This window comes from Mesoplodon bidens, assembly GCF_964165515.1.
Source record: "Mesoplodon bidens genome assembly, chromosome: X".
Taxonomy (NCBI): domain Eukaryota; kingdom Metazoa; phylum Chordata; class Mammalia; order Artiodactyla; family Ziphiidae; genus Mesoplodon; species Mesoplodon bidens.
This window is the reverse complement of record NC_138163.1, coordinates 135,241,609-135,256,407: the sequence shown is the minus strand read 5'-3', so window position 1 is coordinate 135,256,407 and position 14,799 is coordinate 135,241,609. Positions and strand designations below refer to the sequence as shown.

General features: G+C 40.2%; 1 protein-coding gene across 1 annotated transcript; it reads right to left on the bottom strand.

Annotated features, from left to right (window-relative positions):
* Nucleotides 1-2,057: 2,057 nt before the first annotated feature.
* On the bottom strand, nt 2,058-11,039 carry THAP12 (THAP domain containing 12; the record flags this gene model as incomplete). The annotated part of the gene is made up of 3 exons (XM_081223141.1): nt 2,058-3,806; nt 4,249-4,473; nt 10,905-11,039. The coding sequence occupies 3 exons, from the start codon at nt 11,037-11,039 to the stop codon at nt 2,058-2,060; spliced, it is 2,109 nt and encodes a 702-aa protein (XP_081079267.1).
* Between the last annotated feature and the right edge of the window lie 3,760 nt (nt 11,040-14,799).

Genomic DNA, 14,799 nt, shown 5'->3' with positions numbered 1-14,799 from the left:
AATCTGTAGCTTGCTTTAGGTAGTAGAGTCATTTTCGCAGTGTTGGTTCTTTCAATCCAAGAACATGGTATATCTCTCCATCTGTTTGTATCATCTTTAATTTCTTTCATCAGTGTCTTACAGTTTTCTGCATACACGTCTTTCATCTCCTTAGGTAGGTTTATTCCAAGGTATTTTATTCTTTCTGTTGCAGTGGTACATGGGAGTGTTTCCTTAAATTCTGTTTCAGATTTTGCATCATTAGTGTATAAGACTGCAAGAGATTTCTGTGCATTAATTGTGTATTGTACTACTTTACCATATTCACTGATTAGCTCCAGTAGTTTTCTTGTAACATCTGTAGGATTCTCTATGTATAGTATCATGTCATCTGCAAACAGTGACAGCTTAATGTCTTCTTTTCCTATTTGGATTCCATTTATTTATTTTTCTTCTCTGATTGCTGTGGCTAAAACTTCCAAAGTATGATGAATAATAATCGTGAGAGTGGACAACCTTGTCTTGTTCCTGATCTTACAAGAAATGGTTTCATTTTTTCACCATTGAGAACGATGTTGGCTGTGGGTTTGTCATATATGGTCTTTATTATGTTGAGGTAAGTTCCTCTATGCCTACTTCTGGAGTGTTTTTATCATAAATCGGTGTTTAATTTTGTGAAAAGCTTTTTCTGTATCTGTTGAGATGATCATATGGCTTTTCTCCTTCAATTTGTTAATATGGCTTATCACATTGATTGATTTGCGTATGTTGGGATAAACCCCAGTTGATCATGGTGTATGCTCCCTTTAATGGGCTGTTGGATGATCTTTGCTAGTATTTTTTTTTTTTTTTCTTGCAATATTCATTCATTTACATTTTAGCCAGCAACAATTACGCAAACACTAACAATTTATATCAGGGGTCATACAGCATATAATACTTAAAAAGTTAGATAAATCTTACATTTAATAATTTCACAATTAAAATGGCTTTTTTATTCCCCCAAGTAGTAAACCATACACCAAAAGAAAAAAAAAAAGACCTTATCTTCAATTGTGAAGGTGATAAATATTTTTGAAAAGATTTACCACAAGAATCTGTTTTGTCCGCATCAAAAACAATGTACCTGAACTTTAAACAAAATTCACATTTTATTTAGGTTGAAATAAACTATACAAAATTGATTTTCTTCACCAAAAATAAGAGCAATATTTTCTATATTATTCCTAGATAAACCACAAAACACTTATTTTTGTAGGTTTTCTAGGTTTTGCTTGTAAATCAAGATGAGGCAGTAGATAGAGTCATGGAAAAAGACAGAAGAAAACAGACAAATCAGTTGTCAGTATCCATGGTCTCTGATCCTGTCTTGACCATGAAACAGAAGTGTTCAACATATACCTGTCAAAAAGCTTATGAAGATGTAGGCTCAATAAAGGAATGTAAACAGCAACAATCAGATGTGGAACAACAATGGCAGGCTCTTCCATTCAAACTTTAACTTGTTCCTTCAACTTCATTTGATAAAGGCAAAATCTACACTGAAATCCTTGTTTGGTGAGCTCACACGTTTCTCTTACAGTCTGATCATTTTAACGGTCCCTTACAGATTTTTAACAGCATACTTAAATTCCTACTATTCAAAGGTCAGTCATGAGCTTCATTGTAATGTTTTATATAATGTATTCCTTCCTCCCATACCTCCTCAAAATTTATTTCTTCCAAGAACTGATAACTAAGTACCTGACAATTGGATCCACAGTGACAAATGTTATATCTAAAATGACTTAATACAATTTCAAAGTGCCATTAGCAGAGATCACACAGAGTGTAACATGGTACTTTCAATGCTATCTTCTGGAAGAACAGTTAGGTCTCCAAAGCATGGGACTTCAAACGGGCCATTTAAACAGGCAGATTATCAATGACTAATGTACTCAATGGGAGGCCTACAGGTCAAGATATTCAGTGATTAAGTGGCCTACGTACACCTTACAACTTTTCTGTAAGATATTTTCAAATTTCCTACAGATTTTTTCAAATATCAAATATAAGAGAAAGCCTATTTTAAAAGTCTCTTAGGTATTTTCAATGGTTTCTGAATTATCTGTAGGAAGCTCTGACTTACTTGTATAGAGTTTGATATATGTATCCACCATTAAATCCAAATCGTGTTTTATATCAAAATTTATGTTAAGCAAAGCCAAGTTACTTGACCTTTGGTCTGTCAAAGTGTTCCTCAGGTATGCTTTGAGACGCTTTCGTCCATTTTCATAGCGTTCATTCTCAACCTTCATCACAGGAAGAATACACAGGACCTTCAGCAATGCATAAACATTAGGAAAAAACTTGATGTCTGGCAGATGAAGGGCTTCATAAATAGTGGATGGAAGTTCTATATCTTTCCCTCTGTGTTTCCACTTGATTCTCCAACAATGCAGCTCAGCAGAGAGTGTGTCAGGATTAGGTAAATCACTTCTGTACATGTCAGCATGATGCTCCTCTGATGTATTGAATTTAAGCTGTCCCATGACAGAGGGTACCAGAGATAAGCATTTAAGAGCTTTGAGGTGTTGTTCTGAGAATATATCTTTCAGTTCCTGAATAATGTGTTCCACTGTTGGAACACTTAGAGTTTCTTTATAGTAACTCTCAGAGGTTAGCTGAGATTCCAGGTTACTGTGCTGAGCTCTGCGAAATTTCCCTGGGAGTTTCATCTGAATATCAAGTTTGGCTGCCAAATTTGTGGCTTCCTCAAACCAAAATTCATGATAAACTTCGATATTTTCCATCACTTCATTTAGTGAATGCAGCACTGCAGTCAAGCTACTGGCTGCAAAGAAGACATCAGAAGTTTGCCCCTGAAGATTTTTCCCAAAGGCTCTTGTAAAAGATAGAACATTTTTAAGAACAACAATGGTAACGATGAAATCAAAATCTGTTACTGCACTACAGAGTACAAATGCTCGGCCAGCTATACAGTTATTCCATCTAACATTTGTGTCACTATTTATACCATCTAAACATAAAACAAGTGCTTGTAGGAGGTCCACTAAGATTTCAAAAGCATCATGCCTGCCTGTCCACTGAGAATGGCAAATTTCCTTCAGTTCTTTGCCCCTTTCTTCATTGTTCTGAAATAGGACAGAAATTACATTGTCAAGTTCTAAAAGCAGTTGTGGTGATCGATGGAAAAAAGAACAAACTTCCTCAATTGTTCCTAACGTGACAGATACCCCCATAACAGGCACTGATTTTGCCAACCACATATTTAAGGCACAGGAAGAGCAGAGTGTGTAGATAGCTTGGGGATATTTCTCTAAAAGTCTAGAAGCAACAACTTTCATTTTGGAAGAAAATCCACTGGACACAATGTAAGCCTGGCCACGACAGTACTCCATGTTTAATCCCCACTTCTCAGTTATCGTAGTGTGAAATTTCACAGCCAAAATTTCTGCATCAGCTTCATAAGGCAGGAAGCCCACAAATTCCTCTCTCAGGTTGTGAGCTTCGTCAACAAACCTCACCAACACAGGCAGGTGCTCTTCCCCTGCTATGTCCACCACATCGTCAGTGACGATGGAAAAGAAGTGAGAGTCTCTCACTTCCCTGAGGGTTTCTTCCCGAATGCAGCTCTCACAGATCTCTAGCATCTGTTTCTGCTGTGTTTTTGAACAGAACAATGTGTTAACTGCTGTTGTCTCAAAGCGCTTTCTCAGAACCTCTTCACCAGAATTGATCCGGCACTCCAGCAGTGCTTGAAAGTTATCAGGAGTAAAGAGACCTTCTGGGATTTCATCAGCTTCATGTCCATCCAGAGGTATGTTCTGTTTTCCCATAAGAATCAAAATTTCAAATAAAGATTTTAAGTATTCTTTGTTTTCCTTCTCTTCAAGGGTTAAAGGTAAAATGTCTTCATCCTGCTCTTCACCCCCTTCTTCTGCACTGGGGTTCTGAGCATTGCTGTTGTTTATTTCCTTATGTTTTGGGTCCTGTTCAGAAGTTTCATCAATTTTTTTCTGTTTCAGTGTCCTGATTTCATCTTCACTCAATTCTTTTATTCGTTTTCTGTGTCTACTGTGTGGATTATTCAAATGGCTGGTAAGATCAAATATTGTTGGTATTGCATTATCTCGAAGAACTGTCCTATAAGGGCTAGTTCTACAGATCATAGAAGTCTCAAAGTGTTTGGCACACAATCGATAATGTTTATTTAGTTGATCAGGTGTTTTATCTTCTAAGTCTGCTCTCCTACAATTCTCCACCCACTTCTGGCATCTGGCTGGATCCCGCGGGAACCTGAAAAAGGCCAGGTCCGACTGCGTGCTCTTCCGCGTGCAGTTGGGGGCCGCGCAGAAGTTCGGCATCGTCGTCTGCCCGCCGGCCGGCCCAGCCCTCCCCTCCCCGCCTCCTCAGGGCAGCCCGCCCGCCCGTCGGGGCCGGGGAGGGGAGCCAGGCCGGCCGGCCGGCTCGTTTGGGCCGGCGCGCCCTTTGCTAGTATTTTGTGGAGGATTTTTTCATATGTTCATCAGTGATATTGGCCTGTAGTTTTCTTTCTTTGTGACATCTTTGTCTGGTTTTGGTATCAGGATGATGGTAACCTGGTAGAATGAGTTTGGGAGTGTTTGTCCCTCTGCTGTATTTTGGAAGAGTTTGAGAAGGATAGGTGTTAGTTCTTCTCTAAATGGTAGAACTCGCCTGTTAAGCCATCTGGTCCTGTGAAGCCACCTGAAGCCATCTGTTCTGTGCTTTTGTTTGTTGGAAGATTTTTTTTTTTTTTTTTTTCCGGTATGTGGGCCTCTCATTGTTGTGGTCTCTCCCGTTGCGGAGCACAGGCTCCGGACGCGCAGGCTCAGCAGCCATGGCTCACGGGCCCAGCCGCTCCGCGGCACGTGGGATCCTCCCGGACCGGGGCACGAACCCGTGTCCCCTGCATCGGCAGGCGGACTCTCAACCACTGCGCCACCAGGGAAGCCCTGTTGGAAGATTTTTAATCACACTTTCAATTTCAGTGCTTGTGAGTGGTCTGTTTATATTTTCTGTTTCTTCCTGGTTCAGTCTCAGAAGGTTGTGCTTTTCTAAGAATTTGTCCATTTCTTCCTGTTTGTCCATTTTATTGGCATATAGTTGCTTATAGTGATTTCTCATGATCCTTTGAATTTCTGCAGTGTCAGTTGTTACTTCTCCTTTTTCATTTCTAATTCTATTGATTGGAGTCTTCTGCCTTTTATTCTTGATGAGTCTGGCTAATGGTTTATCAATTTTGTGCATCTTCTCAAAGAACCAGCTTTTAGTTTTTTTGATCTTTGCTATTGTTTCTCATTCATTTCTTTTTCATTTATTTCTGATCTGATCTTTATGATTTCCTCCCTCCTGCTAACTTTGGGGTTTTTTTGTTCTTCTCTCTCTAATTGCTTTAGGTGTAAGCTTAGGTTGTTTATTTGGGGTGTTTCTTATTTCTTGACGTAGGATTGAATTGTTATAAACTTCCCTCTTAGAACTGCTTTTGCTGCATCCCATAGGTTTTGGATCATCGTGTTTTCATTGTTATTTGTTTCTAGGTATTTTTTAATTTCCTCTTTGATTTCTTCAGTGATCTCTGTCTATTAAGTAGTGTATTGTTTAGCCTCCATGTGTTTCTATTTTCTACATATTTTTTCCTGTAATTGATATCTAGTCTTGTAGCATTGTGGTCAGAAAATATTCTTAATATGATTTCAGTTTTCTTAAATTTACCAAGGCTTGATTTGTGACCCAAGATATGATCTATCCAGGAGAATGTTCCATGAGCACTAGAGAAGAAAGTGTATTTTGTTGTTTTTGGATGGAATGTCCTATAAATATCAATTAAGTCCATCTCTGAATTCTTATTCAGGTAGACTGCCTCTTTCCTTTTCATTTGTTTGGTCTGGTGGGTTTTTTACTTTGCTCCTTCATCTGCTGTGTGTTTCTCTGTCTCTGTCTTCATTTTGCTTAACTCACTGTGTTTGGGGTCTCCTTTTCTCAGGCTGCAGGTTCATAGTTCCTGTTGTCTTTTGTATCTGCCCACACTGGGTACGGTTGGTTCAGTGGGCTGTGTAGGCTTCCTGGTATAGGGGACTGGTACCTGTGTTCTGGTGGATGAGGCTGGATCTTGTCTTTCTGGTGGGCAGGTCCACGTCTGCTGGTGTGTTTTGGGTTGTGTGTGAACTTAGTATGATTGTAGGCAGCCTCTCTGCTAATGGGTGGGGTTGTGTTCCTGTCTTGCTAGTTGTTTGGCATGGGGTGTCCAGCACTGTAGCTTGTTGGCCACTGAGTGGAGCTGGGTCTTAGCATTGAGATGGAGATCTCTGGGAGAGCTTTCACCGTTTGATATTACATGGAGCCGGGAGGTCTCTGGTGGACCAGTGTACTAAACTCAGCTCTCCCACCTCAGAGGCACAGGCCTTACACGTGGCCAGAGCACCAAGGCCCTGTCAGCCACACAGCTCAGGAGAAAAAAAAGAAAGAAAGAAAAGAGAGAGAGAGGGAGGGAGGGAGGGAGGGAAAGTTATTAAAATTAAAAAAATATTAAAAATTGAAAAAATTATAAAGTAATTAAAAAGAGAAAAATAAAAAAAGAAAGAAAGAAAAGCATAACCAAACCAAAAAAACACATCCACCAATGATAGCAAGTGCTAAAACTGATACTAAAAGACAGACAGAACCCTAGGACAAATGATAAAAGTAAAGCTATACAGAGAAAATCACACCAAGAAGCATACACGTACACACTCACAAAAAGAGAAAAAGGAAAAAAATATATATCTATATATAAAAAAAGGAAGAGAGCAACCAAATAAATAAATCTACCAATTATAATAAACTCTAAGTACTAAACTAAGATGAACATAAAACCAGAAAGAAATTAGGTGCAGAAAGCACACCCCAAGTCTACAGTTGCTCTCCAAGTCCACCGCCTCAATTTGGGATGATTCATTGTCTATTCAGTTATTCCACAGATGCAGGTACATCAAGTTGACTGGAGATTTAATCCTCTGCTCCTGAGGCTGCGGGAGAGATTTCCCTTTCTCTTCTTTGTTTGCACAGCTCCTGGGGTTCGGCTTTGGCCCTGCATCTGCACGTAGGTCGCCCTCTGGTGTCTGTTCTTTGCTCAGACAGGACGGGGTTAAAGGAGCAGCTGATTCGGGGGCTCTGGCTCCCTCAGGCCAGTGCGGGGAGGGAGGGGTACGGATGCGGGCCGATCCTACGGCGGCAGAGGCCGGCGTGACGTTGCAGCAGCCTGAGGCGCGCCATGCATTCTCCCGGGGAAGTTGTCCCTGGATCACGGGACCCTGCCAGTGGCGGGCTGCACAGGCTCCCGGAAGGGGGGGTGTGGATAGTGACCTGTGCTCGTACACAGGCTTCTTGGTGGCGGCCGCAGCAGCCTTAGCGTCTCATGCCCGTCCCTGGGGTCTGCGCTATTAGCCGAGCCTCGTGCCCGTCTCTGGAGCTCGTTTAGCCGGTGCTCTGAATCCCCTCTCCTCGCACACCCCAAAACAATGGTCACTTGCCTCTTATGCAGGTCCAGACTTTTTCCCAGATTCCCTCCCGGCTAGCTGTGGCACACTAGCCCCCTGCAGGCTGTGTTCACGCAGCCAACCCCTGCCCTCTCCCTGGGACCTGCCCTCCGAAGCCAGAGCCTCAGCTCCCAGCCCTCACTGGCCCCCGTGGGTGAGCAGACAAGCCTCTCGGGCTGGTGAGTGCTGCTCGGCACCGATCCTCTGTGCGGGAATCTCTCTGCTTTGCCCTCTGCACCCCTATTACTGCACTCTCCTTCATGGCTCCGAAGCTTCACCCCACTGCCCACCTGCATCTCCGCCAGTGAAGGGGCTTCCTAGGGTGTGGATGGAATCTTTTCCTCCTTCACAGCTCTCTCACCGAGTTTCAGGTCCCACCCCTATCCTTTTGTCGCTGTTTTTTCTTTTTTCTTTTTCCCTACCCAGGTATGTGGGGTGTTTCTTGCCGTTTGGGAAGTCTGAGGTCTTCTGCCAGCGTTCAGTAGGTGTTCTGTAGGAGCTGTTCCACAGGTAGATGTATTTTTGATGTATCTCTGGGGAGGAAGTTGATCTCCACGTCTTACTCCTCCGCCGTCTTGAAGGTCTTCCCTGTAAGTACACTTTTAATATCTGGGGAAAGTAAGTGGGGCTTTCAGTGTAGCCCTGTGGCATCATAGTCCATGTATATTATAGTTCATTCCAAGCAAAGGCAAAAAGATACTGGGCGTCAGGATGTACAGGGATACTAAAGAATGCACTGCAGAAATCTTTCACAGTAAAGAAGTCACTCTTTTAGGGATATAGGACAGTAAGGTATGGGTATTTGGCACTGCAGAATAGCAAGGAAGATAGTAGCACTGATAGATCTCAGATCTTGTACAAAACTCCAACTCTTGCCATTAGATTTTTAACTGGCAGAATGGGAGTGTCACAATGACTAGTGTAAGGCACAATAAGCCCTTTCTTAATCAAGCTGATATCAAAAGTTCTGTTTCTTCTGTGGCTTCCCGCCTTGATAGGTATTGACTAATATTGGACAGGGGTTTATTTTGGTCTGTGGTAATTTTAATGGCTGCTGCAGAATATATTTTCCCTATGTCAATAGGATCAAGTGACCCCAATTCTTCAGGTACTAAGCCTGGCAGTTTTTCTTGTTCAGCATCACTCTCAGTCACAAACTTTATATGATGAAGAAATCTGAGCAATCTTTTAGGGCTAAAACCATTTCTCCCTTAACAGTAAAAGAAATACGAGCATCATAAGTTTCTAATAAATCTATACCGATCAGGTGCATAGGGGTATTTTCTACTAGGAAAAAGGAGTGCCTTCGTTTAAGTTCTCCTAATTATAATTCTAAAGGTAATGATTTAAGGGTCTTAATATTTGCATTAGAAACGCCTACCGTCTGTACCGAGGTATTAGAGAGAGAGAGCCTTTAATTTTGATAGGGTTCAAAATGTAAAAGGTAGCCCCTGTATCTATTACTGCTTTAATTATTTTCTCCTCATATAATAATTTCTATTTCTTCCAGGGTGTTCGAGAGGAGAAGGGGAAAGACTCCCCGTGTTCCCTCAGATCAGGCTTCCTCTTGTTTAACTTGAAATTACAGTCTATATCTGGTTTCCCTTCTAGGTCCCTCTTTTCTTTTCTTGCAGTTTCCCCAGTAATGACCCGGTTGTTTTCAGTAAAAGCAAATTTCAGAATTTACCAGTCGCGGATTGAATAGGGTTGGGTTAACTTCAGACTGACATTGATTATTTAATTGTTGCAACTGAATGTTCATAATTTTTATAGAGGCACCTTTTTCTTTTTAATACTTTTGAAAAGTTGGTCAGCCAACATGACAAGGGCATTTGTATGTGATACAGACAAATCATGTCTAAATGATTAACATGCCTAAATCATGTCGTTTAGAGTAGCCGATTCCTCATCCAGACCTTCTAAAAAGATGGAGTTAAGCAAAGAATCATCTTGGTGGTTAAAGAATGATTCAGGTGTCATGCTGGAATATTGTTTAAAAGTTTCCTTGAACCTCTCATAGTAATCCAGGATTGATTCATCTCGTGTTTGTTTACATTGCTGAATCTTTGACCAGTCAGCAGTTTTTGGAAAAAGCTCTGTGATAATTCTGAGTAATTTATGAGCTAACTCCTTGCATTCACCTTGAGCCTGTGGGCTGTATAAATCAAAATTTGTTAAGGGGTCTCTCCATCCTGCTTTCTCTACTTATTCCTTTGTTTGACTTTTAGAAACTAATAGCTGTATTAATTGATATAAATCTGAAAACGTGGGCTCATAGGTTTGGACGATTAGCTCAAATTCCTTAGCAAATCCCAATGGATCTTGACTAGATTCGAGAAAGTCCTTAGCTAAAACTAAGTTCTGCTCGGGTCCAGGATGTGTACGTAAGCGCAGAGTACAGTTCACCTCTTCCTGTAATAGGTTTCTCCTTCAAGGGAGCTATGAATACTTCTGATCTTATGTCTTCCTTTCCTGGGGAAGGGGAAGCAGCAGGAGAATGGGCTGGTGGAAGAGAGAGAGAGTGCGTCTGGGTTAGGCAGTTCGGATAAAGGAGGATATAAAGAAGGAACAGAGTGAGAGACAAGGTCAACGCTAGTGGCTTTTAAAAATTCTAGTATCATTTTGAGCAACCTTTTGTTGATTTTTTGCGAAGACGTTACTTTATCATTTCCCCTTTTAGAAGCTTCTAAATAGCAATTGAAACAAGCATTCCATTTCTGTTTGATCTTTTTCTACCTGCATATGCACGCCCCCCCCAGTTTTCAAAGGTCAAAACAGACCCAATTTGGCCATTTAAGGTTGAGATCTTTTAGTGTAATTTCCCTAATTCTGTTGGTCCTTGCAAGTGTGAGCTCCAAACATATTGTACATGAATCTGGCTAGGGTGTTAGTGTGGAGGCTGGCTTTCTGACACTCCATGTTTCTCTGTTTGAGGGTGTCTGTTTCCCATTTTAAAGTTGAATTTATTGGGGATAAAATTTTCTAGTGAAATTGTGGGGTGGGCCAGTGTGCTGCTTGTGAGTCTAACTCCTCCGGGATTTTGCCCGAAAGTCGTTTTAGCTCCTTTTACATGTCTTGGGTTTTCCCTCTGGTAGTGTAAAGCCACCACAATGCTCAGAACTTATTCATGTTCCCAGCAGAGCAAGCTTTCATTGAAATGAGTGGGTTTCTGTATAGGGATGGTTGCACAGTACAAGGACTTGCCTCCACCACTCCTGCAAGTTAATTATAGAAAACCGGACATCTCAAATGAATGAATTTAGCACTTTTGTACATATGGGAAGATACAAGAGTCTGGGCTCGCTGAAAGCACTCCTTTGATGTGCACCTTAGCTATCTAGGGTCAGAATCATGTTCTTTCCCATCCTGAGTCCCCTCTGGGTGCACCACTGGGGGCGGCTGTAGTGGCTGAGGTCTTGATGGTGGGCTTCCTGTTTTTATCTTGAGCTCTCTCTCAGGGCTCAGCATTGGGGGCAGCTGTAGTGGCTGATGGCTGTTGTTCACTGATATGGCAGGTGGCATCCTTAGTCCACAGCTTCATAAGTATTTTTGAAAAGTTAGGTATTTCCTTTGAAGTCCTCTTTGTTTACTATTTAGTTGCATTTTGGTTTGTTTCTTTTGTTGTTTATTTGGGATCCAGTTAACAATCAAGTGTTCCATTTACTTAACATGATATAATTTCTTTTCTGATTTGTTTGAGAATACATTATAGATATCATACCCTTTTCTAGTAAAATTCTTCAGTGTATTTTCCTAAAAACAATGATTCTGCCTCATTACCATATGAGTAATCAAAACCAGAAAATTAACTAATTAGTACTATTATCAAATCTATAGACATATTTAAATTTAACCAATTGAAACACAAATATGGTTTAAAGAAAAAGAAAAAAATGTTTATCAAGGTTCCAGTAAAGGTTTATGCTTTGCTTTTATCTCTCAAGTCCCTTTATCCTCATTATTCTGGAGCGTTTTTGTCTTTTATGACCTTAACATGTTTGCCAAATTCAGGCCCATTATTTTGTAGGATGTCCCTCCATGTGGCTTTGTCTGATTCTTCCTCATTAGATTCAGGTTTGTGTTTTTGGCAGAAATATCTAGAAGTGACATTGAGTTATATGTATACTATCAGGAGACACACGTTGTGAATTTGCTATACTGCTAAAGAAGTCAGCTTTATTCATGTTGTTAAAATGATGTCTGTCAACGTTTCTCCACAATAAAATTAATAGTTTTCCCTTGTAGTTAATAAGTGTCTTGGGGGGAGATCGTCCCCCTTAATTTTTAAAAGTAAATTTTTTGTTACAAGTTTGGAATCACAGCTTTGTTTTCCTCTCCTTTGTATCATAATCCAACACTGTCATTTATTTTGATGCTAGTTTTATGGTTTTAAAAGAAAACATGAAGTTGTGAATTTTAGTCTTTGCTAAAAATCCTGAAGCAGTCCTAGGATACCATGTCCCTAGAGAGAAAACAGTTTATAGATCTAAAAATCAAAATATCGGTCAGTTTTAGTCCTATTTGATTTATGTGAATGGATCCTTAGTAAAAGTGTCTGATTTTAAGGTTTTTTTACATTACTTTATTGTAAACTCCAAGATTTAATCATGCCATTCTGTGTTCACAGCCAATTCTTTAGCCTCGGTCTGAGGTCCTCAACCTGATAATCATATGCCAAAGTACATGTATTTTTTTCTTGGGGAGAGGATCCATAGGCTTCAGTATATCTTTAATGGATCATTATGCATAAGTTGCCTTTATGTTCCACCCACATTAGTTTATTTTTCATTTCAGCCTCAGATTGATTCCCTTAAACATCTTTTCCTTAGGTCATCACTTTGCTTAGGATGCTGTATCTTTTTTCTGACTCATCAGTGCAAACCTAGGTATTTTATCCTAACTTTCAGACCTGCTATTAGCTAAATAGATCTAATAGCCTTTTTATGGCTTCCCCTAACCCCCTAGTCTTTTTGGTGCCACTTTAAACTTTTCTCCTGAATTTATACATTTGCTTTTTGCCCACTCTATGCCATTTCAGACTGCACTCTTTTTCCTTTTATGTCACACATTACTCAGATTTTCTTCATGATGATTTTCCCATAGTAATTCATCCTGAATTCCATGAGTATTTACATATCACAGTCAATACTACGCTGTTGCATATTGTTTTCATGTTTCTTCGGAATTCTTTAGGTATTTAATGTGTGTAACTGATCTGCTCAATGGATCATACATTTATTGATAGCAGGGACAATATATAGATTTCTTTAATTTTTATAGATACCAGTACCTACTCTCCATATTTATTCTTTCCTCAAGTATTTATTGAACACCTGTTATGTACCACTGATTGCACATGCAACAGCACAGAAAAGAAACAGCCCTGCTTTCAAGAGCATGCATGCAATAGACCAAAAAAATCAGTAAAGTATAATACGGATTCTTTTGAGCTTTTAAAGCTTTATTAAGTTTTTTATTGTGGCAAATATATAACATAAAATTTACCTATTTAACCCTTTCAGGTGTATAACTTAGTGGCATTAAATAAGTGCGTTCATAATGTTGTACAATCATTGCCATTACATTTCCAGAACTTTTCTTTTTTTTTTTTTTTCGGTATGCGGGCCTCTCACTGTTGTGGCCTCTCCCGTTGAGGAGCACAGGCTCCGGACGCGCAGGCTCAGCGGCCATGGCTCACGGGCCTAGCCGCTCTGCGGCATGTGGGATCTTCCCGGACCGGGGCACGAACCCGTGTCCCCTGCATCGGCAGGCGGACTCTCAACCACTGCGCCACCAGGGAAGCCCCAGAACTTTTCCATCATCTCAAACTGAAACTCTGTACCCATTGAATAGTAACTCCCAGTTCTTCCCAAACCAGGTCTTAGTAAACACTGTTGCACTTTCCGTTTCTATGAGATTGCCTAGTTTGGCTACCTCATATAAATGCAGTCATACAATATTTATCCTTTTGTGTCTGAATTATTTCACTTAGCATATGTCTTCAGCGTTCATCCATGCTGGTAGCATCAGAATTTCCTTTCTTTTTAAGGCTGAACAATATTCCTCTGTACATATGTAGCACATTTTGTTTATACATTCATCTGTCGATATACACTTGAGTGGCATCCATCTTTTGGCTATCATGAATAATGTTGCTAGAAAATTGTTATACAAATACCTGTTTCAGTCCCTGCTTTCATTTATTTTGGGTATATACGTAGAGATAGAAATGGTTCATCATATGGTAATTCAACAGTAAATTTTTAAAGAATCCATCATATTTTCTTCTGCAGTAGCTGCACAATTTTGCATTCCTGTGAGCAGTGCACTTGAAGTTCCATTTTCTCCCAGTCTTTGCCAAAACTTGTTGTTTTCTGTTTCTTTCACAATAATTATCCTAATGGATGTAAAGTAGTATTCATTGTGGATTCATAGTGTGATCATATTTTCATGTAGCTTAATGGCTATTTGTATATCTTCTTTAAGTTCTTTGCCAGTTTTAAAATCAGATTTGTTTGTTTTTGACTTGTAGGAGTTCTTCAGATACTTTGGATATTAATTCTTTACTGGATACATGGTTTGGGTATACTTTCTCCCATTCAGTGGGCTGTCTTTGAGGTCTGTTGATTGTTCCCTTTTTACTTCTGTGGCCTGTGCTTTTGGTGTCATATCTAGAACATCATTGCCACGTTGTGGCAAGTTTTCCTCCTATGTACTAAGAGAGAAATTAATGGCTATAAGCTCTTACCTTAAAAAGGAAGAAATATCTCAAATCAACAAACCAAAACCTTACAACTTAAAAAACTAGAAAAGAGGAGCAAATAAATGAGAACTAGCAGAAGGAAGGAAATAATGATTAAACCAGACCTAAATAAACTAGAAATCAACCCTGCTGACAACCCTCCTGACCTAGGACTTGAGCTTCCATAATTGTGAAAAAATACTTTTCTGTTGTTTAATCTCCCTAGTCTGTGGTATTTTTTAAATAGATCTTTATTGGAGTATAATTGCTTTACATTGTTGTGTTAGCTTCTGCTGTATAACAAAGTGAATCAGCTATATGTATCCATATATACCCATATCCCCTCCCTCTTGCGTCTCCCTCCCACCCTCCCTATCCCACCCCTCTAGGTGGTCACAAAGCACCGAGCTGATCTCCCTGTGCTATGCGGCTGCTTCCCACTAGCTATCCGTTTTACATTTGGTAGTGTATATAAGTCCATGCCTCTCTCTCACTTTGTTCCAGCTTACCCTTTCCCCTCCCCGTGTCCTCAAGTCCATT